The sequence below is a fragment of the Lynx rufus genome, unplaced genomic scaffold, assembly GCF_022079265.1.
Source record: "Lynx rufus isolate CCGP_SWC_20201006 ecotype Redwood Valley unplaced genomic scaffold, mLynRuf1.p SCAF_2, whole genome shotgun sequence".
Classification (NCBI taxonomy): Eukaryota; Metazoa; Chordata; class Mammalia; order Carnivora; family Felidae; genus Lynx; species Lynx rufus.
In genome coordinates this window covers 609,196-635,009 of record NW_025814834.1, presented here as the reverse complement: position 1 = coordinate 635,009, position 25,814 = coordinate 609,196, and the positions used below count along the sequence as shown (strand labels likewise).

General features: G+C 51.6%; 2 protein-coding genes across 4 annotated transcripts in view; one reads left to right on the top strand and one right to left on the bottom strand.

Moving 5' to 3' along the window:
- The window catches only part of PASK (PAS domain containing serine/threonine kinase), a 39,918-nt gene extending 35,288 nt beyond the window's left edge, over positions 1-4,630 (bottom strand). Inside the window, exons 1-2 of the mRNA XM_047085472.1 lie at positions 4,545-4,630; positions 4,019-4,099 (exon numbers count right to left, since the gene is read on the bottom strand). The gene's annotated coding sequence lies outside the window, so the exon portion shown is untranslated. The remainder of the gene's footprint in view (positions 1-4,018; positions 4,100-4,544) is intronic.
- Positions 4,631-5,492: 862 nt separating this feature from the next.
- Positions 5,493-25,814, top strand: part of PPP1R7 (protein phosphatase 1 regulatory subunit 7) — a 29,989-nt gene continuing 9,667 nt past the window's right edge. Inside the window, exons 1-10 of one of the 3 annotated variants that reach the window (XM_047085495.1) lie at positions 5,602-5,655; positions 8,003-8,063; positions 8,473-8,601; positions 12,929-12,984; positions 13,578-13,643; positions 14,184-14,314; positions 14,673-14,835; positions 16,701-16,817; positions 17,908-18,012; positions 21,212-21,298. In XM_047085495.1, the coding sequence (XP_046941451.1) occupies positions 12,952-12,984; positions 13,578-13,643; positions 14,184-14,314; positions 14,673-14,835; positions 16,701-16,817; positions 17,908-18,012; positions 21,212-21,298 (702 nt within the window). In that variant the 5' untranslated portion in view covers positions 5,602-5,655; positions 8,003-8,063; positions 8,473-8,601; positions 12,929-12,951. Of the gene's footprint in view, positions 5,656-8,002; positions 8,064-8,472; positions 8,614-12,928; positions 12,985-13,577; positions 13,644-14,183; positions 14,315-14,672; positions 14,836-16,700; positions 16,818-17,907; positions 18,013-21,211; positions 21,299-25,814 lie in introns of all 3 variants that reach the window. The other 2 variants (XM_047085494.1, XM_047085493.1) reach the window with 2 other exon arrangements.

The window sequence follows — 25,814 nt, the reverse complement described above, 5'->3', positions numbered from 1 at the left end:
ACCCCCGAGACCAAACAGAAGCAAGAAGAGATTTGCAGGGAGCCTCTGGGAAAGTACCCTTTGCTCTTATGGGTGAACCTTTGGAAACAACCATCTTTCTCCCACTAGAACACAAGCTGGGAAGCAAACAGCTCCAACTGATCCCACCACTGCTGTACAACCGGGTGCAGAACCGGCCTCAGGGAGAAGCCAACATGATGGAGAGCAGAGCAGAGGATGGCAAGGATGGCATTCTGAGCCACTGGATAAACCCACCCTAAAATCCTCCTTCCTCTGGACTTCAGGTTTGGGGCCAATAACTACTCGGAGCCTTTCCAAGACCATCTGTGTCTCTCCCCTGGAGGCATCCTAAAGAATATCTAGGGTGACAGCTGCTGCGATGAGGCGGGGAGGGGGAAGCAAAAGACACTTCCCAGACCTGAAAGGGCAATAAAGGCTTCCCGGAGGAGGCACCAGCAGAGCTGAGCACTGAAAACTGTGATGAAGAAGCCTTCCAGGCAGACAGAGGCACCTTAAGACAAAGATTCCCACAGTACCCCGGGGAGTTTGGGACACAGGAAAGTGGGTGGAGATGGCCTGGAAAAGTCAGGCATAACTCCCAGGGCTTCCTAAGCCTGCCCAAGCAGTCTGGACTTCTTACCAAATATTGTCTACGCTTGGGAGTAACATGACCAGATTGGCAGTTTACAAACATCACTCCAGGAGCAAAGGAGGTGGGGGATGGTGGGGAGGCAAGTAATACAGGCAAGAAATACAAGGTCTTACATTAAAGCAGTGGCAGAAAGAATACAGGAGTCCCCAAATATATAAAACAATTACTCACAAACATAAGCAACCTTATTGATAAGAATGTGGTAATTGCAGGGGACTTTAACACTCCACTTACAGAAATGGATAGATCATCTAGACACACGGTCAATAAAGAAACAAGGGCCCTGAATGATACATTGGATCAGATGGACTTGACAGATATATTTAGAACTCTGCATCCCAAAGCAACAGAATATACTTTCTTCTCGAGTGCACATGGAACATTCTCCAAGATAGATCACATACTGGGTCACAAAATAGCCCTTCATAAGTATACGAGAATTGAAATCATACCATGCATACTTTCAGACAACCTGGAAGAAATGGACAAATTCCTGAACACCCACATGCTTCCAAAACTCAATTAGGAGAAAGTAGAAAGCTTGAACAGACCCATAACCAGCAAAGAAATTGAATCAGTCATCAAAAATCTCCCAACAAATAAGAGTCCAGGACCAGATGGCTTCCCAGGGGAGTTCTACCAGACGTTTAAAGCAGAGATAATACCTATCCTTCTCAAGCTATTCCAAAAAATAGAAAGGGAAGGAAAACTTCCAGACTCATTCTATGAAGCCAGTATTACTTTGATTCCTAAACCAGACAGAGACCCATTAAAAAAAGAGAACTACAGGCCAGTATCCCTGATGACTATGGATGCAAAAATTCTCAATAAGATACTAGCAAATCGAATTCAACAACATATAAAAAGAATTATTCACCATGATCAAGTGGGATTCATTCCTGGGATGCAGGGCTGGTTCAACATTAGCAAATCAATCAATGTGATACATCACATTAATAAAAGAAAAGAACCATATGATCCATATGATGCAGAAAAGGACTTTGACAAAATTCAGCAACTTCCTTAATAAAAACCCTCGAGAAAGTCGGGATAGAAGGAACATACTTAAACATCATAAAAGCCATTTATGAAAAGCCCACAGCTAACATCATCCTCAATGGGGAAAAACTGAGAGCTTTTTCCCTGAGATCAGGAACACGACAGGGATGTCCACTCTCACCGCTGTTGTTTAACATAGTGTTGAGAGTTCTAGCATCAGCAATCAGACAACAAAAGGAAATCAAAGGCATCAAAATTGGCAAAGATGAAATCAAGCTTTCACTTTTTGCAGATGACATGATATTATACATGGAAAATCCGATAGACTCCACCAAAAGCCTGCTAGAACTGATACATGAATTTAGCAAAGTTGCAGGATACAAACTCAATGTACAGAAATCAGTTGCATTCTTATACACTAATAATGAAGCAACAGAAAGACAAATAAAGAAACTGATCCCATTCACAATTGCACCAAGAAGCCTAAAATACCTAGGGATAAATCTAACCAAAGATGTAAAAGATCTGTAGGCTAAAAACTATAGAAAGCTTATGCAGGAAATTGAAGAAGATATAAAGAAATGGAAAAACATTCCATGCTCATGGATTGGAAGAATAAATATTGTCAAAATGTCAATACTACCCAAAGCTATCTACACATTCAATGCAATCCCAATCAAAATTGTACCAGCATTCTTCTCGAAACTAGAACAAGCAATCCTAAAATTGATATGGAACCACAAAAGGCCCCGAATAGCCAAAGTAATTTTGAAGAAGAAGACCAAAGCAGGAGGCATCACAATTGCAGACTTTAGCCTCTACTACAAAGCTGTAATCATCAAGACAGCATGGTATTGGCACAAAAACAGACACATAGACCAATGGAATAGAATAGAAAGCCCAGAACTAATACCCACAAACGTATGGCCAACTAATCTTTGACAAAGCAGGAAAGAACATCCAATGGAAAAAAGACAGTCTCTTCAACAAATGGTGCTGAGGGAACTGGACAGCAACATGCAGAAGATTGAAACCAGACCACTTTCTCACACCATTCACAAAAATAAACTCAAAATGGATAAAGGACCTGAATGTGAGACAGGAAACCATCAAAACCCTAGAGGAGAAAGCAGGAAAAGACCTCTCTGACCTCAGCCGTAGCAATTTCTTACTTGACACATCCCCAAAGGCAAGGGAATTAAAAGCAAAAATGAACTACTGGGACCTTATGAAGATAAAAATCTTCTGCACAGCAAAGGAAACAACCAACAAAACTAAAAGGCAACCAACGGAATGGGAAAAGATATTTGCAAATGACATATCGGACAAAGGGCTAGTATCCAAAATCTATAAAGAGCTCACCAAACTCCACACCCGAAAAACAAATAACCCAGTGAAGAAATGGGCAGAAAACATGAATAGACACTGCTTTAAAGAAGACATCCGGATGGCCAACAGGCACACGAAAAGATGCTCAACGTCGCCTCCTCATCAGGGAAATACAAATCAAAACCACACTCAAATATCACCTCACGCCAGTCAGAGTGGCCAAAATGAACAAATCAGGAGACTATAGATGCTGGAGAGGATGTGGAGAAACGGGAACCCTCTTTCACTGTTGGTGGGAATGCAAACTGGTACAGCCACTCTGGAAAACAGTGTGGAGTTTCCTCAAAAAATTAAAAATAGACCTACCCTATGACCCAGCAATAGCACTGCTAGGAATTTACCCAAGGGATACAGGAGTACTGATGCATAGGGGCACTTGTACCCCAATGTTTATAGCAGCACTCTCAACAATAGCCAAATTATGGAAAGAGCCTAAATGTCCATCAACTGATGAATGGATAAAGAAATTGTGGTTTATATACACAATGGAGTACTACGTGGCAATGAGAAAGAATGAAATATGGCCATTTGTAGCAACGTGGATGGAACTGGAGAGTGTTATGCTAAGTGAAATAAGCCATACAGAGAAAGACAGATACCATATGTTTTCACTCTTATGTGGATCCTGAGAAACTTAACAGAAACCCATGGGGGAGGGGAAGGAAAAAAAAAAAAAAAAGAGGTTAGAGTGGGAGAGAGCCAAAGCATAAGAGACTCTTAAAAACTGAGAACAAACTGAGGGTTGATGGCGGGTGGGAGGGAGGGGAGGGTGGGTGATGGGTATTGAGGAGGGCACTTTTGGGGACGAGCACTGGGTGTTGTATGGAAACCAATTTGACAATAAATTTCATATATTGAAAAAAAAATAAAGTTGCACATGTAAAGTGAAAAAATAAAAAAATTAAAAAAAAATAAAACAAAGCAGTGGCAGAAAGATGGAGACAGGAACACACAGACAAAACTTGGCACAGAACTGACCTAGATACACTGGGTGATGAGCACAGAAGGAAAGGCATCAAGACGGCATCCCAAGTTTCCCGCTCAGGCCGCTGCCATGCTCTGGGAAAAGAAAAGCCGGTGAGGACAAGGTTCAGGATAAAGCCAGGTTTGTATGCGACACCCAAATGGAGATGGGGGAAGCAGTGGGCGTTCATGCCACAAATACCCGCTGGCAGGCACTGTTCTCGACGCTGGAGAGCAGCCGAGAGCAGGAGGCGGCCCCTGTTCTCCCGGACTCGCCATCCAGAAGGGGGAACAGGCAACACGAGGTAAACAAAACACTCGCGGCCAACTCCGGGGTGGACGGCGCGCCGGTGGGGTTAGGCCCCGGCCGGGTCCCAGGGCCCTAGGGCCCCAGGGCGCCGCAAACGGCGGCAAGGCGGCAGCGGGCCACCACCAGCCGCAGCCACGCGAAGGGGACGCAGGGCTCGGGTGCGGCTCGTCCCCGGGCCGCGCCAGGAGCCAGCGGGTCGCGGGCCGGCTCTCTCCAGTGCAGGCATCTCACCTGGGGCCTGCCAGGGTCTCCCAGCCAAGTTCGCTTCACCCGCCGGGAAGGAGCGCATCCTCGCCTCCGGCCCCACCGGCCAATCGCAGAACGACTCGTGCCGATTGACAGGCCCTACGAGCCAACCACGAGTGCTTGTGGGCGGGACTCGGCGAGCTTGCGCGGGGAAGCCGGCGCTAACGGTTGCTAGGGACGCACCGGACTCCCTTTACGGCGCCGCGGAGGAGCCAAAAAAGACGGCGCCTCCGCCCGCGGGGTCTGACCGACACCGTTTCCTCGGGTCTCCGAATCCGGAAGGGTGAGCAGTGCGCAGCTCGCCTCTCTGCGGCCTCGGAGGTGGGGGGCGCGGGGGGGGATCCCTCACGGGCCACGCACGCCCGAGGGGCCGAGGGACCGAGGGACCGACAGAGGCTGCGGCTCACAGTGGGCTGGGTCGACGTCCTGGACCCCCGAGAGGCTGTCCCCGCACCTGCGGGTGGAGCTGGCCCCCGGTGCTCGGGCCCCGGCCCCTGGCCTCGGCTCCGACTCCGGCACGAGAGCGGGCGCCCTGCGCTGAGCGTTAACTGGAGGCCATCCCTTCACACGGACTAAATCCGCGCGGCGACATCGGGACGAAATTGGCCACTGTACAGACGCAACCTCTGAGCCCCGGAGGGGCCGGCACGCCCTCGACTGGCCCGCACTTTGCAGCCCCACGCAGAGACCCTCGATGAGCCCCAAGCATTTCCCAGATTCTTCTCTCCGCTCGCCTGCAGCCACGGCTCCGTGCATGAGGCCCCGACCGCCCCTGTCTTCTTCCCCGCTCCTCGCCTCCAGAAGCCTCCGGTGCGCTCTCAGATTACCTGTCCCTGGGAGGTGAGGCTGGCTACTCCTGGGGCTGAGGCCCGCATGGCCTCGCGAGTGGACTACAACTCCCATGAGGCGCGGAGACTGCGCAGGCGCGTCGGGGGGGTTCAAACCTGGGCTGGGATTCCATTGGCTGAGCAGCACTGAGTCGGGAGCCCTGATTGGCTGAGGGGCCTGAGGCGACAGATTCCGGAAAGGGGAAGAGCAGCCAACATGGCGGCGGAACGCGGCGCGGGCCAGCAACAGTCGCAGGAGATGATGGAAGGTGAGTGGCTGCGTGGGGCGGCGGCCCAAGGGCCCCGCGGGCGGGGAGGCAGCGGCCCGCGCCGGTCCTGCCTGAGAAAAACGGGACTTCCCGCCTCTAGCCGTGGCCTGGGCCCCGCCGCGCGCCCTGACAGCTGCCAGCCGGCTCCGCGGGGCAGGGTCGGCCCGGGACCCCGGGACCCCGGGCCGAGACTGCGGCAGTCAGGAAGGCGCTGGCGGCCAGGAGGCGCCGGACCCACGGCCGGTGGGAGGGGAGAGCGGCGGCGCAGTAGAGTGGGTGGGGACTGACGACGCGGTGGTTCGACAGCCCCGGCGTCCACCAGCTGGCGGGAGCCTCGTACCGAACCTCTCTCTGAGCCTGGCCCATGGGGTCGGTCCCTTGGGCAGCTACCTGGAAAAGTAAGGCGCACGGCCCCATGGGACCTGCCCCAGTCGGCTCGTGGGTGAACGTGGTGGAGGTGGAGAAGAGTCCTCTCTTAAGCAAATGTGTTGTGGGGAACGGGTGGCAAGGAGCCGAGAGGTTGAGTTCTGCAGAGGGGATGCCTGGTTTAAAAACTATTCTAGTTCCAAAAAGACTAAATTCAACTCTTTAGCTTTGTTGAAAAAAATCACATGCATATTGTGTGTGCATATAGTTATATACACACAGCAGTTGGAGAGTCAGTCATGTTTTCCTAGTGCTTATATGCTTTGGGCTCTGCTGGTTTGGAGGGGAAGTGGGGATGAGGTCAGAGCTCCAGAAGAGCAGCTACTGTCTGATGTGTAAACTAGTAGGTAAGAAGGGAGGGGGGGTGCGAAGAGGAGCTGGCCTGTTTGGAGTGATGGCTGCCCAGCCAAAGCCACCTCTGAGCTGAGCCTTGACAGATAACTACAAATCACCAGGTTGGGGAAAGATCAAAGATCATTTCAGGAGAGAGAAAGACAAAGGCAAAGAGCTGTGAAAAGAATGCGGTCTGCCTGGAAGAAAATTTGACCAAGAATAACAGTCCTGTTGGAGGAGGGTGGCAAGAGAGGGTCATGGTGGACCTTGGTGAAGGGTCTTGGATCCTTTTAAGCAAGAACGTGCCTCTTCCTGTCTGCTCTCCTCGACTCCCCGCGTCCCAGTCTACTCCTTTCTCTTCAACTGTTTTCCATGTCTTGGTAAAAGGAAAATACAAAACCTAGGTGATCCTCTCTCTCCCACTCCCAGCCATCCAATTAATCAGTTCTGGTGACTCTATATCCTTAGTATCTCTTAAGTCTTCGGTACCTCTTCCGTTCCCTCTGCCAAGACTTTGAACCACCCCATTTCCCAGTGTCCCAAAGTCACCTTATATTCTGATCTACTGTCCCATGCTCCAGACCCTCTGCTGCCTTCAGGATAGAGTCCCAGGTTTCATTAGCTAGGTCCCTGCCACCCTGGTCTCAGCCACGCCACCCCATCTCCCAGTAGAACTTGCTCTCCCTTCGCCATGACCACAGAGTGCCCTGTGCCTGGTGATCACTAGTTTACTTAGTGTTGACTGCGTGTCACACACATGCTGACTGCTGCTTTTGTGCCTTTTCAACTTTAGCCCTGACAGCGCCTCTGGTAAATGGGTCCTAAACTAGCCTTCTACAGATGAGGAGAGTGAGGCTGGAAAAGGAGAGAGCCTGCCAACGCTATGTCTCTAAGGGCAAATTGAAATCTCAGCTGGAGCCAGAAACATTCCAGAAACTTGGAGTCAAAGATCAGATTTGGATTTTAGAATCAAGTCAGATTCTCTGGCAATGCAGAATGGATTCGACAGAGCCAGAAAAGCCACCGAGAGACCAGTCGGGAGGCCTGGCAGTTGCCAGGGAGGGGAAGAAGGAATGGATTTGGAGGTTTGGGAGCTGGATTTCGTAAGGACTTGGTTTTATCCAGCAGTCCTTTCCTGGGTACTGTTTTCCTAGGCCCAGGAGGAGACAGAAAGGAGAAGTAGAACTCCTGTCCTCAAAGAGCACACCCCTCTGTGGATAAGCCGTAGGCAGGAAAGAAAATGCTTTCAGTATGGTTGATAACTCCCAGTAATTCATTAGTGTTTCAGCTCTTCCAGATTCCAAGACAGGTCATGGAAAATGTTAGGAGAAAGGAAAATGATGTGACAGTCTCCCCAAAGAATTTTTATCAGTCTGCTATACTTAGTCATTGCCTTATTTATTAATTCAAAAGATATTTATTTACCAGCCTTTCAAAACTCTCGGCTGGTATCACTGTGTGCTGGTGTTTGGCATCAGTGACCTCTATGTGGGGCAGTTGGCACTACTGGCTGTCTTCTCCTTTGTCATTACAGCCCCCCCCCCCTCCCGCCCACAGTCTGATTTGAGTTAGTCTTGATTTCTTTCAGAACGTGGGCCTGTGACGGGGCTGGTTTTCTTGGCCAAATGGATAGTGGAGCGTGGATGAAGGTATGTGGTGGGAGGGTCACACGGTCCCCTGTACACGGATGTCCAGGCTGAAAGTGAGCCGCGCAGGAGGTACTTCATTGCGTCGCTGTCAGTACGTTCGGTCACAAATGACCCAGGGCCTTCAGAACACCTGGTAATTCTTCAGTCTTCTCGAGGGCAGGAACAGTATGTTACTCATCTTCGGACCCCTGTGTCCTCCCTGCTCTGCCTTCCCCCACTCAAGTTGTCCCCACCTCTGTGCGCTGCAGGTGGCGCCCAAGAAATGGAATACAGGTGTTTGTCGAACTGAATTCAACGAACGATTCTGAATGAAGTCTTTTTGAGTTACAACTGGATATCAGTCTATTCTGTGTTCTTCAGAAGGTCACATAAAGTGGCCGTGACTTCTTACTGATGTGTGTGCGTTCAGTTGACAGGCGAGTCGAATCTGAAGAGTCTGGCGATGAAGAGGGGAAGAAGCAGAGCGGCGGTATAGTGGCAGACGTCAGCGAGCACAGCCTGAAGGACGGAGAGGAGCAGGGGGAGGAAGACCCAGAAGGTACCAGGCCGAGTTAAGAGCCTTTCACTCACCAAGGGCGGGAGCGGGGCGGGTGCGGCCATGTGGCACGCGATCCACCCGACACCCACCCCACGGTGGGTGTTGGGGAGGCAAGGGCGGCGGGAGGACTGCTGTGCGAGAGGGGGTTCGTTTGGCGAGCTCTCGTTCCGCTGATGCAGCGTTGGAGGCCCTCTGGGAGCTGGGGGCCGTGTGCTCTGGGGGCGTGCGCCCTCTGTGCTACTCCCTTAGTGAGCTGACTCGTGGACGGCATCCGCAGGCAGGATGCATCTCTTTGGGATTGCACTGAAGGCAAACACGACTACTAATGTTACTGGTGCCAGCGTGGCATCTGGAGCAGGATCAGAAAATCGCGTTATTAACCGTATATTCGGAAAGCAAGACGTGAAATAAATATTTTGGCTGGTGATGCTTTTGTTTCCTATCGTAGTAACGTACACTAATTTCAGAATAGCACTCTTAGTATTTTGGAGAAGTCGTTTGAGTCCTGCTTCACCATACTTCCAGGCAGGAATTGACTCCTAAGATACCTAGATGTTTGAAAAATTGTCTTAGGTGGAAACTATCTCCATAGCCTCCTATTGTTTTAGTGGTTAACAGCAACAAAATTAACTTACAGATGAGAAAAGTAAATTCTCAGTCCATAATGGGTGGTTTTTCACCCTACCAACCATGATCTTTGGTTAGAAAGTAGATTTACATTGAAAAGAAGAGAGACAGGGGCGCCCGGGTGGCTCAGTCGGTTGAGCGTCCGACTTCGGCTCTGGTATGATCTCAGATCGTGAGTTCAAGCCCCGCGTCGGGCTCTGTGCTAACAGCTCAGAGCCCGGAGCCTGCTTCGGATTCTGTGTCTCCCTTGCTCTCTGCCCCTCGCCTGTTCGCACCCTGTCGCTCTCTCCCAAGACTACGTAAGCATTAAAAAAAGAAGAAGAAAAAAAGAAGTGAGACAGAGCATAGGAGCAGACAGAAAGATGTCCAAGGTATGTTATTAGGTGAGAGTAGCAAATTACAAAACAGTATGCACGTTAAAATTTTATTGTTAAAAATATTAGTGGGGCGCCTGGGTGGTTAAGCGTCCGACTTCAGCCAGGTCGCGATCTCACGGTCCGGGAGTTCGAGCCCCGCGTCAGGCTCTGGGCGGATGGCTCAGAGCCTGGAGCCTGTTTCCGATTCTGTGTCTCCCTCTCTCTCTGCCCCTCCCCCGTTCATGCTCTGTCTCTCTCTGTCCCAAAAATAAATAAAAACGTTGAAAAAAAAAATTAAAAAAAAAATATTAAAAAAAAAATATTAGTAATATGTAAGTTTTAACATACTTAACAGAGAAAACACATCAAGTTTCAGTTGAGGGTCTCCGAACAGCAGGTGTGAGAGGGTCTTGTACTTTCTGCGTCTTCTAGATTTATATACAGTGTGTGGACTTCTAAGGTGTTAATAGTCATGTACTACCCTTATGATAACAAGAAAACACAAATTTATAAGAAAACAAGACTAATTTTTAAAATAACATTGTGCTCTGTGCCAGTGAGGATGATTGGTAACTATGGCAACCTAATTTTAAGGCAAAAGGAGATTACCATGAAAGTATCAGCCACGTTTACTTTGGAATGCCAGAGTCGATATTCTGGAAGTGATGTGGGTGGAATACGTACACGGGAGTGATGGATGAGAGCTTTCGTTACCGTCTTAACTGAGTCACAGACGACCGAGAGAGTGGGAGCGTCGCCTGCTCTCGGCGTCTGAACACCTGGCGCTCATGGAGAACCGGAGAGGCGGTGGGGCCCTGTCATGGGGCTCCTCTCCCTGGGTGGTGAGACCTGCTCCCTGTGGCCTGCCCAAGGGCTCGTGGTGACAGAGTAGAGGAGCTGGACTTGAGCGCAGCTTGTCAAATCCAGAGTTCCTTCCTCCAGACCGCTGGCTGATTAGAAGCGCTCTGGGAATATATATTTTTATAAGTCCTTAAGAGAAACCAGGACTCACTCCCACTTGTATTTGTCTAAGTGCTAAGTTCAAATAAAACAAATTCAAACATGTCGACTGTTACCTTTCACTTATTTTCCCTAGCTTTTTTTTTTTTCAAAAGATCAATAAATACATGGTACATTTGGGAAAACATTCTAGGCTGGCGACTGTTTCAGAGGTTAAGCTGATGTTTTGAGGGGCCTGCCCTATGTGCTGGATGGACAGACAGAAGCACTTTACGCTGTGTGAGCACCTGTCCTGAGGAGAGCCCGGGCCCAGTTTCCACCCACGGGCCCTGCTCCATTGTCTGCACCTGCCCTGGACTCTCCTGGCGCCCTGCTTTGGACACTGGGTGGCCTGGACACCTGCCTTCGTTGCAGCTTCCTGAGTTCATGGACACTGCATTTGTGCTGCCTTGGGCTGAGGGGTAATTTGGCTATTTCTCTTGGTTTTGCCCAACTCCTTTTACTTCGTTCCTAGGTTGGTTGATATCCTCTAAAGTTACAGCAAGTGACTCTGGCTCCACTTGCCCCCTGTGCTGCTGCCTTTTCTCACGTTCTGCTCTGCCACACCCTGCACTGAGGTGACATACGCACCATCTCCCCCAGCAAGCGGGCTCGGCCTGCGGAGGACACCGCGAGGCTCTGCTTCGTCCTGCCCTCGGAGCACGCCACCGCTTTGACCGAGGGGTCTGCGCGGGCTGCGGGCTATGACCTACGACCTGTGCAGTGCCCGTGATTATACAGTACCACCTATGGAGAAAACCCTTGTGGAAACACTCTTGCTTCCGGGTGCCGTGGAAGGGTAGCTCACCATTCTGGCTTAGCTGCGAAGCACTTCATGGATGTAGAAGCTGGCGTCACGGGTGAAGATTATAGAGGAAACGTGGCTGTTGTACGATTTAATTTTGGCAAAGAAAAGTTCAAAGTCAAAAAGGGTGATCGGATTGCACGGCTCATTTGTGAATGGATTTTTTTATCCAGACATAGAGGAAGTTCAGGTTTTGGATGACTCTGCGGAGTTCAAGACGTTTGAGTTCTACTGGGAAGAATTAAAATTTGTGCTAAGAATAGAAAATGAAAAGACATTTTTTTTTTTTTACAGAGTTTTTGCTAAAAGTGAAAAAAAGACTCTAGTAAATGTCAAACCATACTAAACGACATACTTTTGAACTGGCCGTTGTGGATTGTTGTGGAACAGGCACAGTTAGGAATCTGAACTCAGCCGGTGCCAGCCAGTGCTTACGCTGCTGGGTCCGGTCCGAGTGGCGTGCACCTCTCTGCTGCCTCCAGTCAAGGGGCCAGACTGAGCAGCAGACGGACCTTGGGAGGCCTGAGGGCTACAGCCGTGAGCCACCACAGAAGCCAGCACAGCTCCCCCACAGGGCAGAGGCGGCGGTAGGAGCCCGGCAGGACAGCACTGGGAACGACCGATTTGCGGGAGATCTGGGAGAGCGGAGGTTACACACTCCCACAGGAGTGTCACAGCCAGGCGGCCCAGTTTCTTCGACCAAAAATTGCAAGAGCAGAAAGGGACATTAAAGAAATGTCATCCAGTCACAATATATGCCCTTATTCAGATCCTGATAAAAGCAGACGGGGCGGGGGGGAGGGGAATGGGGGGAACCGTAAGACAATTGATGAAATCAAAGAACGACTGTTACTTTTTTAAAGCATCGAATCCTTTCAGACACGCATGCTTCTGCAGTTCAGAGGAAATGAAGAGGGCTTCTTGGGGCTCTCCTCGGGCACCGGGTGGGCTGGCCTTCTGCTGGGCCGGGCCCCCAGTGGGGGAAAAGCGTGCTTCCCTTGTTAGGGCTCTCCGGTCCGTCTGTTGAGCTGTGCTCTGTTGTGTTTTCCTCTTGGCAGACGAGGGTTTAGAGATACCGGGCCACTTTCGAAAGCAATAAAAGGCACATCCTAGCACATCTGACATGCCCCGCATGGTCCATATTCAGATGGTCTGACATGTGGCCACAGACGAGAAAGGAAAGGTCAGGGAAGAGCAGGTGCTGCCAGCTGTGCAGTTCTGGGCAGCCACCACCCCCACCCCCGTCCCCCCGCCACCGTCCTCCCTGCAAGCAGCTTCAGACTACATTTCCTTCCCTGGCAAGTTCGCTGGCACAGATGGAAATTTGGAGACTTTTGCCAGTCACCCAATTCAGGAAAGTCAGAATGCTTGAATGGTGACCATCATCGGAACTGGTGTTAAGCCGGCCACACCATCCGGGGCCCCCGCACCACCCATTGGCGTCGCCTCTGCACTGATTCAGCTCTGTGAGCCAGGCAGCCTGAGTCCCGGCTCCACTGACATTCGGGCTCTGAATGGGCTTTTTTCCTTATTTTTCCAGAAGGACAAGAGCTGCCCGTGGATATGGAAACCATTAACCTGGACAGAGATGCAGAGGTAATGCCACCTGCTGGAGCCAGCCTCAGGGGGCCTGGTGACGGACCGCTCTGGCCGTCAGGGTATCTTCTATGGAGGTGCTGGATTAGTAAGTGATTACCCTAGGCGAGGTCGTCTGAGTCCCCTTGGTCGGGTCAGATTCTTTCTGTCCTTGTTTTTAATACCCGTGACTGAAACCCATTTCTGTGTGACCAGAGGGCTGGGCAGCAGACGAAACGCCCTTGGCTCCTAAATGCCACCAGCGGGTCAGGTGACGACTTTGTAAGTCGTGGGGGTCCTGGCCATCCCGGCATCTGAAACACACTGAGCGTCAACAGCTCAGTGTGCAGGAGACCGCCAGGGAGGGCAGACTCATCACAGCTCCTGCCCACGGGGCTGCTGCGGGGTGAGAGAGGGGCTTTACGTACTGCTCATTGTTTTGTAAAACTGCTGAGGAATATCTCACAGTGCTCCTGCACGTTGCTGTGGCCGGTCCGCTGCAGGCTCACCAGCCCTTCCTTGCCCGCCCCTCCGCCCGCCAGGCCGGCCTCCTTTGGTCCTAGTCCAGGACACGGGTCTTCAGGCGGCTGAGCCGGATTTCTTCTTCGTTTCAGGATGTTGATCTGAACCACTACCGCATTGGGAAAATCGAGGGATTTGAGGTGCTGAAGAAAGTAAAGGTATGAGGGGCTCTGTCCTTTGTCTCCTGGGGACACACGCACCCCGGAGCCTGTCCTACCCAAGGGACACAGGCACGTGCATCACTGAGACTCGGTTCTGCAGAAGGGGCTAGCCTCTGTCCAGAACTGACATCAGCACTTGTATCCTAAGCGTGGCCGGGTTTACAGAGGCCGATGGGCTCTTCCTGATGCCTGGTAGTGGTCCAGGGCAGGGCCTGCCTGCCGTTCAGCACACCCCAGCCTGTGTGGTCCTCAGCTCATTTCAGTTAAGTTTGTTCAAATTCAAGCCCTGCAGAGGTCGGCCAGTGCAATCCCTGGCCAACGACCCCCTCACCGAGGAGGTGCACTCCATGCGGGGCCTGCCTCCAGCCTCCCTTTGGGTATCTGCCCGTCCTCTCCAAGGTGGGCACATTTCTAGAAAACAACAGAAGGATGAAAACCGCATGCCCTGTCCCACGGAAGGTTTGTCCTGTAACACAGTTGGCACTTCCTCGTGACCTCCCTGCTGCCTATGTCACCTTGTCCTTTTTCATCCCTCAGAGTCTCTGCCTCCGTCAAAATTTAATTAAATGCATTGAAAATCTGGAGGAGTTACAGAGTCTTCGAGAGCTGGACCTTTATGACAACCAAATCAAGAAGATTGAGAATCTGGAGGCGCTAACACAGTTGGAGTGAGTCATGAGTCCAGGGGACAGCTGAGGGGCCTGTCCAGTCTCCCCAGAACTGCCCTGGGCCCCATGCTCAGTCCTGGAGGGCCACCTTTGCCACAGGGTCCCAGCCAGCGCCTGTCTCCATGGGTGGCGTTGGCTTGCCCACAGTCCCAACCTGCAGGTTAAACCTTTGATTGCGGACTCCAGGCCGGTCCATCTAGGGGCCGGCGCGATTGCTGCCGTCGGGGCGCCTGGAGAGTCGGGGTGGGTCGCTGGGTGGTGCCTGGCCCACCGGGTGGGGCGGTGCCTTTAGGTTGGTTGCATTCAGAGCTCTGTTCCACCTGTTCTTACTAAAAAATTAACGCTCTGCTTGTCCCAGGATTCTAGATATTTCTTTTAATCTGCTGAGGAACATTGAAGGAGTCGACAAGCTGACACGACTGAAGAAGCTCTTCCTGGTTAACAACAAAATCAGTAAAATCGAGAACATAAGCAGCTTACACCAGCTGCAGATGCTGGAGCTGGGGTCCAACCGCATCCGGGTAGGTGTGGGGTGCGGCTGGCGGTGGCAGTTTCGAGATGTGTGTTTGGCTGTGGGTTTCATACCATATGATTTTATTTTCCAGGAGAAAAGTGCCAACTGCAGGTCAGTGTTCACAAGAGCGTGTGCTCACACCACTCGGTCTGGCCCTTCTGTGCGTGTCTCTCACTTGCTCTGCATCCAGGTCACGACCTAACCTTAGCAAAGCGTCCCTGTGACATTCTGCCCCAGGTGAACGGGTCAGCCCCAAACACTTTGCTTTTGAGTTGCTGAGGCTGTGTTCTTTGGTGGCCCTCTCTGAGGCGACAGTGCCCCAAGCACAGCAGAGTGGTGGCTTGCAGTGACCTGACCTCCACACGGGGGCCGTAGGAGGCACATTGCACCTTCGGGTGCTTGGCCAGCCCGTCCTCCCTGGACAGCCGCGTACCAGCGGAACACGCCCCATGGCAGCCTAACATCGCGCCATTTACCAGGCCCTGACCTCTGGGAGCACTGGGCAGAGCAGGCAGGAGACGCTTTGGGAAAACGGTCTGGGGTGCTATAGGAGCAGTCCTTTACCCACCTGACTCATGGGTGCTGGGCACTGCCCGTGGTGGGAGCCACAGATGGGGTCACAGAAGGACTGACATGGGGGGGGGGGCCTGCCGGCAGAGAAGGGGAAGGGTCACCAGGACGTGATGAGGGTACCTGCCAGCCAGAAGACCCCTCAGTGCTCACCCCACATCCCAGTGAAGCCATGCTACCGAGCCCGGGGCTTCCCACTGGCCTTGTTGAGCAACTAAGAGCCGGTGTTTCCAAGCACTTCTTCACCTGCCTCTGTGTTGGGAGTAGCCCTGTGCCTGGCTTTGTGTCTACGGCACACTGTGATCCATCCCACTTGGCCCTGGAGAGCTGGGCAGGATGCAAACCAAGGAGGGCCTCTTGTGACGGTTGTTAGCAGGGACATGGCCCACGTATCAGAGCACCATGTTTAAAACTAAAGAGTGAAAAAAAAAAGAAAAAACAAAACAAAACAAAAAAAAAAAACTAAAGAGTGGCCCGGACGTCAGCCCTTTATATCAAGTATATCTCTGTAGAATGTTTGTAGGCAGCACGGTGGCCCAGGAGCCAGGAGCAGCTGGCGGGATCCTCCTGCTCTGTGCAGGCAGGAGCAGCTAAGGATCCATCCCCCTGGATCCTCCCCCCTCATAAGCACCCCCAAGCCCCCCAAGTCCCGCTGTGAGGTGCAAGGGGGGGTGCGGTCTGCACCCAGTGCTCATTCAGTGTCTACGGGAAAAGCTGGCAGTGAACTCAGGAGGAGGGAAACCGGTCCAGGCAGTCAGTGCTTGCTAGAATGCCTGCTCTCCGCAGGGCCCTGGAATTTACAGTGAATAGAGGAGCACAGGATGCTGGCAAGGGGGGAGGGTTGTGGAAACTGAGGCAGGGGACAGAAAGCCATGGAACAGAGGCGCCTGCTCTCAGGAATCCTGGGTGGCATCCCAAGGTCAGAGCTGCTTCTGGGGAGACCTCAGCTCTTGGAATGCATCGTAAGGAACCCTAAGTGGGACGACAATAACCTATCGACTCAACTTCAGCACTGAGAGGGACTTGAGAAATGTCCTCATCTGTGGGTTTCAAACTGTGTACCCTGACCTTGAGCTCTGGGGGTGGGGGGGCACCCAGGAGACAAGGCCTTGGACTAGCCACCTTTTCGCATTCTGTACTTTCAAGTGAGACTTCATGGGAGAATTTCCCGAGTGGATAAGTAAATTGCCCACGTCCCAGGGCTCAAGTCCAGATAGCTGTATCTCCTCTCCCGGCACCTTTCCCTCTCCAGTCTCGCTGGTCAGCCACACGGTGCTAACTGCTTCTCTGTCTTTTTCGTAGGCAATTGAAAATATTGACACGTTAACCAGTTTGGAGAGTTTGTTTTTGGGGAAGAACAAGATCACTAAACTTCAGAACCTGGACGCACTTACCAACCTGACGGTCCTCAGTATGCAGGTACTGACCCACCTTTGCTCCCATCTGGCCAAGCCCCGGCCGGCGCACCGCTGCCGAACAGCCTTCACCTTTGTCTGCCACCGCGTCCGGGATCGACGCTACTTTTACCACCAGTGAGCAACCGAAATGTTAGGTTTCAGAGACTTAGACGTACGTGTGTGTTATATGCACACACAGCTAAAAGTTCCCTCCCTGGGCGGTCTCTAGCCAAGGGGGCTTCTTGAGAAGGCTGCGTGTGCATGCTCTCAAGCCTCCTGGAGTGTCGGGCTCAGTGGTGGGAGCACTCCTTGCACACCCGCACAGAGAGCACAGCCCTGGGAGGGACTGGCAAGCACGCCCAGGTTCAGGTTCAGGCTGCCTCTTCTGCTGGAAGCGAATGAGTGGAACCGGACCCTCGAGGTGAGGTGCAGGAGGGCATTCTGGCTGTGGCAGGTCCACCAAAACCACCTGTGCCTTTTGTGAAGCAGACATTCTGCAGACTCTTAAAAAAGGAGGGCCTTGGGGGCGCCTGGGTGGCGCAGTCGGTTAGGCGTCCGACTTCAGCCAGGTCACGATCTCGCGGTCCGGGAGTTCGAGCCCCGCGTCAGGCTCTGGGCTGACGGCTCAGAGCCTGGAGCCTGTTTCCGATTCTGTGTCTCCCTCTCTCTCTGCCCCTCCCCCATTCATGCTCTGTCTCTCTCTGTCCCAAAAATAAATAAACGTTGAAAAAAAAAAAAAAAATTAAAAAAAAAAAAAAAAAAAGGAGGGCCTTGTACGTGAATTTGAGTCACAGTATGTCCTGAAAGAAATGAGAAGTGATTTATTTTAAAGCATTCGGTATATTTGACATTTTTGAATTACTGAATTAACTGGGGTAGGCCTTCCCCGGGCACACCTAAAAGAGTGAATTCCTCGCCTAAAAGCCCCCAGCCTTCACACACGCATTCTAGCCAGTGCAACAGCCTCGAAATTTTGATCTTTTTCTCTATGTGAGTTCCCACCCAGCGCACTTAAAGTGTCAGCTCCTCAAGAGGAGAGCCCTCCTTTCCTAAAAGCCGTTTTTTCCATACCCTCCGTGCTATCCTGATGGTTGTTGCTCTCCCTGTCACAGAGCAACCGGCTGACCAAGATGGAAGGTCTGCAGAGCCTGGTGAACCTTCGAGAGCTGTACCTGAGCCACAATGGCATCGAGGTCATCGAGGGCCTGGAGAACAATGTAAGACATCCGCTGGTCCGGGGCGGTATGGGCATGGGGACCGGGCAGCCGCCAGCCTAGGCCTGGTCGGAAGAAGACTCGCTGCCTCGAGGGGCTCGTGGTAGAGACCTTCCCAAGTCTGAAAACAGAGAGCTCCGTCTTCACACTAGCACGTGCATAAAACACACACAGTGCTCCCCCTCCCCTTGGGGGAGCACGGAGCTGGCGCTGCATGCCGTGCGCACCATACAGTCACCAGCGGCACCGCAGCCATTTGGGAAGAATTTTGGAACACAGACCCCGCGCGTTCCTAGGTGCCCCGTGCTGCAGAGGGCTGGCAGGTGCTGGCTGCCGTCTCTCCCCCTCCATTCTGGCCGCCGTACTCCGTGGCAGCAGCCTTTCGGCACACGGGGGCCACGGGGGCCACGGGGGCCACGGGGGCCTCCAGGCCTCAGCTGCTCTGAGCTGAGCTCCTGCGCGTTTCCTGCTCCTCCCTGCTTTTCACCAGCCCTCGTGAGGCTAGGGAGGGCCTGTCCGCCTCCCACGGACGGCCCCGTTCTCACTCAGCACAGGACAGCCTTAGATGTGCTGAGCGGGGAGGCGGGCCAGCGCTGGCCCCGGCCCTTTCCAGCTGCCTGCGGGCAAGCCTGCTTTTCCTCACTGCGATACTCAAGACAAATAAAATACTTTTTCTCTTTCAGTTTTACTGAGCTTTTTTTTTTTTCTGTTTTATTTTTAGCAAAGGTAACCGTATTGGTCACTTTTGTTACCGTAAACACAGCGTTTCAATCTTAGTAAAGGCTCCGTTGGCCTCAGCCCCTGGGCCTGGTCACCGTTAGTAACGTCTTAGAGGGAACGCCACATTCTGAATTTCCTTTTACCAAATTTTAGACAAGGCAGAATGGGCCTCTGGTAAGTTTAGTTGTCTTCCTCCGCCTTGCAGTCAAATTCAGAGTTTACCAACCTGGCGTGTAAACTGGCTGTACGCTCAGGCAGCGCAGGGTGGTAGCTGGAGGCCTGGTTCCGAGACGTGGGACTGTGTGCGGAGGCCATGGCGTCAGAGCTGGCAGGGTGTGCCCACCCCGCGCGATGACCAGCCTACGGGGCCCGCGATCGTGGAGAGCTGGGGGTCTCCCCAACTCCCAGGTCTCCCCAGGGTGGGGGAAGTGTGTCTGCAACAGGGCCGACAGAGTGGCAGGTCCCTGGGCCAGCAGGAGAGGAGCTAGAGCTTAGAATTTTACCAGCAGGAGTGGGCACTGTGGTCAGGGTTGAACTCCAGATCATTCTTGGGCCTCTGCAACAAAACAGAAAAAAAAAAAAAAACGGTTGTGGTTTTGAAGGTAATTATGTGATTAGAATATTTATCAAGGTCCAGTGTGACAGTCTGCTCGGGCTTCGTTTAGTTCGAGGTCAAATACTCGTCTGTATTTTCTCTCTCAGTTTATCTGGAAGTTATTTTTGTTGTGGGAAGTAAAGAATTGAGTGTATGTTTTTCCCAAATGGCAAATCCCCCGTCCGAGCACCAGAGACGCCTTGCCCAGCATTCGGGCGCTCCCCGACCTCTGTGTCTGCTCCTGGGCGTTGGGTTTTCGGGCGCTGGCGACCTCTCACCCACTGCTCTCTGGCGCCGTGACCGCGGCACTGTGTGTGGCCCCGTGTGCTGTGCTCGCTCCCACCCTGCCTGGCTCCTCTCTTTATTTTTTTATTTTTTTAAGTAGCTCTCACCGGTTTGCTTTTGGATGAGCTTTCAAAACACTGTCCAGCTCCCCAGAAAAAACAAGACAGTGTCGAGCACATAACTGAGTCCCTGCGCCAGTGCTGTGCACCGTGATGCCCCTGGTGCTACGCCCTTGGACGGGGCCCGCGCCGTCATCGGCCTGTCGTGTGTCTCCTCGTGTGCACCCCGTGATACCGAGCATTGCAGGATGGGGTCAGAGGGCCAGAGACCACCGCCGTGGAGGACCCGGCCCTCTTCTGCCAAGTTCTCCTAAGTCCCCGCTTGCTGCGGTCCCACCAACCGCCCCCCAGCTCCCATAGGCAGGAGCCTCCTGGCACACTGCAGTCACGTGGCAGTCTGAGCACACACGACGTGCCCAACACAAGCTACTCAGAGGAGCTGCTCATCTGCGTGCCCGTGCCCAGCTTGCATGTGACCTGACGTGGCACCATGTAGCTTCCTGGAAACTGACTGGCCAGTGCTCTTGCTGGGTGATGTGGGTGCGGGATGGGCGGCGGGCCCTCGAGGAATCCGAGACCAGGACCAGAGCGCTTCTGAGTCAGCACCGCCGCTGGCTGGGGACTTCTGTGTGTGTTCGTGGATTTCTTTTTATTTTATTGAGACGGTTTTTAACCTTCCCTTAAAACTTGGGAGGACCAGGACTCGGAATCCCATGAATACAGTAGAAAATGTAGGAAGGAATCCACAGTGAGAAATGGGCAGACAAGAAGGGAATGGACTTCTTTGGGCGGCTGTGAACCAACTTCTAAATGTTTCCTTTTTGATTTTAGAAAAACTTCGCCAACTGGTTTGATTCAACATACTTCAGCAAGCGGCGGGAGCTTTAACAGACTTCATTTTTACTACAATGTTATTCAACTCTGTTAAATCTTTAAACCCTGAACTTTAAAAAAATATCACTCAGGCTTAGCTCATATGTGTTAGAAAAACCGTATCTGCTGGGCATTCTTAGGATAGGGGATTGTGGGGTACACGCTAAAGCAGATGTTGTTGAAAACAAAAATACCGTTCTGAGGACTCCTTTTGATACATCGTGCGTGTCCTCAACAGAAACTAAATAGATGTTGCTACAGTGGTTACCCCTTCTTCGGGGTCCACACCAGATGCCCCCGTGCAGCCTCCCGGAGCCCCAGGCCTCCCCTGCTTCTAGGGAGGTGTCACTCTGCTCTTCCTAGGACTACACAGCCCCCTGGGACACCGATCCTTGTAGATGGGAGTCTGGGAGCCTGTGGCGGAGACTGTCAGATGCCAGTGTTAACGGGGGCTCTGCCGAGGTGGTGGTGAGGGTCTGTGTGCGAGTAGAACGGGTGGGCCGCAGGGAGTGGCAGGTGACCCCGTCCTGTTAGCCTGCCCCTGTTCCTTGAGGGTAGGGAGGGCGGCTCGCCCCACGGCCGTGAGCACGGCACCCGACAGCATGTGTGTGGTCACACGGTCATTATTGAACTGAGGTAATCCAGGAACAATCTTATTTCCTTATTTTAGAACAAACTCACGATGTTGGACATTGCATCAAACAGAATCAAAAAGATTGAAAACGTCAGCCATCTGACAGAGCTGCAGGAATTCTGGGTAAGTGGAATGACCGCCGGGATTGGTTCTGCCTCCGCTGAAGTGGCGCCACCGAGCGTAGCACTGAGTGCGTGCGGAGCGCCAGCCCCGGGCGCCTCCTACGCCGTGAGGTGGGGGGTGCTGTCGCAGAGTTTACTCTTGGCTGTGTGCGCCGGCATCACCCAGGAGCGGAACTCGGGCCCCACGTCATCCCAGACGCACAGACGCGGGCTGTAGCGGCATCCGCGTTTTCACAGATTCTGGGGATCGCAGCGCACAAGAAGATGTGAGAGGCCCGGGTCTGTAGGGTGAGAGTTGCCTGTGACCGAGAGCTTTCCAGACCCGGCCCGGGAGCTAGTGCGTTCAGTGCAGATAGACCGCAGCAGCACAGGAGAAGCCGCAAGGCTCTCTGCACTCAGTCCTCCCGGGCTCTGCCTCGTGTTTTCTGAGGCCAACAGGTGTGGGTTGGGGAGTGGTATCCCAGAGCCGGGAGGAAGAAGTAGGAAGAGAAGCAGCACGTCGCAGGTCCTAACTTCTTGACTCCTCTAAAGCGTTGCACGACAGTCACCGAGCTGAGGGCCGCAGTGTCGGGATTCTGTGGCGTGCCCTCCTGACGTGTGTGCGCTGCCTGTCCCCAGGCTGGGGGCCCGTGCACGGATCGTGGCACACGTTTCACCCTGAGATCCTTTGAAGCGAGCGTTGTCCTGGGCGTGCTCAGCTGACCAGGCTGTGCGTGGAGTCTGAGACGTGACTCTTCCTTCCATAGCCGTGCTGCTGACTCTGCTTATGTCGTCTTAAAAACTCCTCCAAGTTTCCCGACAACACAGGTAGCCTGCTGTGAAAACGACCTTTGCCCCTTACCGATAGCACTGGGTCTTGGGTCCTGTCAGGTTGTGGTGCCAGAGCAAATCTGGGGAGACCAGAACCAGAAGTAGAAAGGTGGGAAAAGGGTGTCAGGCTGGAGGCACCGGTGAGCTGCCACGAGCCTGGTGGGTCTAGCGTGCAGCCCACCCCCGAAGGAAGGTGAGGCTGCGGATAGGCTGGTTGGATCAGAGCAAAGAGTTTTGGCTCTGGAGAGGTGGGGGAACCACACAGAGAAACCAGACAACCAAACGAGTCCAGTGGCAGGGGACCTGGGTGACAGGGAAAGGGCTCCTGGCAGAACATTTCAGGAGGTTTGGGAAACCAGCTGATACTGAAGCAGTGTTTCTGAAATGTGTGATTGCTTCTACATGCCCTGCCAAGGGACAAGAGCATGGGACATGGGGTGCTGAGACCACAGGTAGAGGCCAGCTGGGCACCCTGGCCACCGGGAAGGCAGGCAGGCAGGCTGGCACTTGCTGGAAGGTGGATAGTGCCCTGCCCTGTAACACACAAAGCAGATGAAGACAGTCAAATGAGGCAGAGCCTACAGTGCCTGATGGTGTCCAGACTGCTTCCTCTTCTGATCTGCTGATCATAGCAACCCTGCGAAGCAGACGGTATTATGCCATTTTACCAATGAGGAATTGCATTTCAGGAAGGGAGGTTGCAAACTGGGAGCTCTCAAACTCTTCTGTGCTCCTATCACATGTAGGGTTCGCTTAGCTATGAGCTGGTCTCTGAGAGAGAACTAGGAAGCCAGGCTTAATAAAATTTTAATCACCCAAATCCTATGTTTATTGACGTTCTGCTTGTCCTGCCAGTTACTGAGAGAAAGATGTTGGAATATCCCAAACATAACCGTGGGTTTGCTTTCTCCGTTCAGTTCACCGGCTTTTGCTCCTTGTATCTTTAAGGTTTTTATTGGTTGCATACACATTTAGGATCATAGTGTCTTCTTGAGGCATTGTCTTTTCGTCATATGGAATGTCCCTTTTCCGCGCTGCCCTCTTTGTTCTTGTCCTGAATTCTACCTCCCGTGTTAATCTGGCCGTTCTATCTTTCTCCTGTTACTGTTTCCATGGGTATCTTTCTCCATCCATTTACTCAACCTCTGTCTTCATGATAGGTAAAATACGTCTCTCGTAGACAGCACATCGGTTTTGCTTTTTTATCCAGTCTGACCATCTCTGCCTTTTAAGGGCAGTATTTACCCTGCTCATGTTTAGTACAATTACATTCACTTACACTTTGTGCAATGGTTGGGTTTAGGTCTGCCATCTTGCTATTCGGTTTTTATTTGTCCCATGTGTTCTTTGTTCCTTTTTTTTCTCTTTTCTTGCCTTCTTTTTGGATTAGAAAAACATTATTTTTGGTAGTCTATTTTATTTTCACTATTGACGTAATTTGCTTATATCTGTATGCTGTATTTTAGGAATCACAAAATATATTTTCAATTTATCACAGTCTGCCTTCAAATGATATATCGTGTCACAAATAATGTAAGTCCCTTACAGGAGTGTGCTTCCATTCCGCTCCAACAGCTGACATTGCCCTATGTTTTACTTTTCATAGATTTAAGCCCCGTGACATGTTGCTGTATCAGTTATCTTTTAAGGAAATTTAATAACAAAATCCACTTATTTTACCATTTCTGGCATGTTTTAATTATTTTATGTGGTTTCCATTGTGCCATTTCCCTTCCATCTGAAGAATTTTAATAATTTTTTATTGTGCAGCCTGTTGTAAACCAATTGTTTCAGCTTTGATCTGTCTGGAAAAGTCTCTTTATTTTGCTTTCATTTTTGAAGTATGGGATTACAGCTCTACAATTCTAGTTTGCCAGTTTGGGGGGTTTGTCTACAGCACTTCATACGTGTTCCATTGTGCTCCAGCCTGCACTGTTCCTGATGAGAAATCGTTAGTCATTCTCGCCCCTTCTGTGTGACATGTCTCTCTCCCTCCAGCTGCTTTTTTTTTTATATATAATTTTTTTAATGTTTATTTTGGAGAGAGAGAGACAGACAGCGTGAGTGGGGGAGGGGCAGAGAGAGAGAGAGGGAGACACAGAATCCGAAGCAGGCTTCAGGCTCCGAGCTGTCAGCACAGAGCCCGACATGGGGCTTGAACCCACGAACCATGAGATCATAACCTGAGCTGAAGTCGGATGTTCAACCGACTGAGCCCCCCAGGCACCCCTGTCTCCCTCCAGCTGCTTATTTATGTTCTATCGTCACTTTTGTTTCTTGCAACTTGAAGGTCACGTGCTGTTGAGCCTTGGGGATCTGTGAATTTATAGTTTTCAAAATCAGATGCAGCAAACTTCTGAAAATAATTTCCTCCAAAATTTATTCTGCTCCCCTTCCCCCAGTTTCTTCCTAAAACTCCAATTATGCATATGTTGTCCAGTGCTTTGTCACTGGGTCACTGGCTTTTATGTTGTGTGCTTGCGTTTGTATGATTTCTGTTCCTATGTCTGTAAGGTCATGATCGTCTGCAATGTTCATATGCTGTTAAGCTCTTGGAGTCAGTTTTTTAGCTCAGATGTTACATTTTTCAACTCTAAAAAAAAGTTTGGTTCTCTTTTTATAGATTCTGTTTCTCTCCTTAATGTTTGTGTTTCCCTTGAAGCCTTCCTTTTTCACATGGCTAGTAATTTTTGTATTAGATGCTGGCCATTAGGATGTTAAGTTATTGGGGCACCTGGCTGGCTCAGTCAGTAGAGCATGCAATTCTTGGTCTCAGGGCTGTGAGTTCAAGCCCCACACTAGGTATAGAGATTACTTAAAAATAAAATCTTTTTTTAAAAAGATGTGAAGTTATTGACTCTGGATTTTTTTTTTTTTTTTTTTTTTGCTTTCCTTTCCTTTAAAGTGTATTGGCCTGTATATCTGGCAGACAGTGAACCTGATCCTTTTGAGGCTCACTTTCAGCTTTATCAGCGTGAATCTACGAAGCCTGTCCTCTAAGGCTACTCTGCTCTGTTTCTAGGCTGTGACCCTTCTTGGGTCTCTAGTGAATGCCCTGGGCATTTAACGAGGTCTCTGCCTCTGATTGGTGACGGCGCAAACATGTCCTTTCCGTGCATGAGCTCTGGCCTTGCCCAGTTCATTGCTTCTGGCGCCTCGTGGCTTCTATGCTGTGGCCAGTCCTGTAATTTCACGCCACCATCCACACTCAGTTGTCAGTCCAAGATTCAAGGAGACACTGGGTGCCCTTCTGGAGCTTTTTTCCTATACAGCTCACTCCTCTCCAGAAATCCCAGCTGCCTCTGCCTTCCCAAAACAGATTCACTGTCTCAACTCACTGTGGCCTCCAGGCTCTACTTGGGTTCCCCTGTGGTCCACAGCATGCCTGCAGACAGAAGGCCAGAGGCACACAGAGCTCACCTCCCTCTTTTCCCTGCTCTCTGGAGTCACTGTCCCGTGTCACCTGTTGTCCAGTGTATGCAAACAGCAGTTTCATGTTACTTGTCCTGTCTTCCAGTTTACGACAGAAAAGTGGAGTCCCGCTCCAGTCCTTCCCTCGCTTGAAATGGAGGTCCTGTGACTTCATGTAATTTTTCACTTTTCTCTCACTCCTCCACGGCACACCGTGAGCTTCGCGGGGCAGAGGAGTCTCTCTATTTTGCTCAGTCTTGCCTCACCAACCCCTAGAACAGTGCCTGGCACACGCT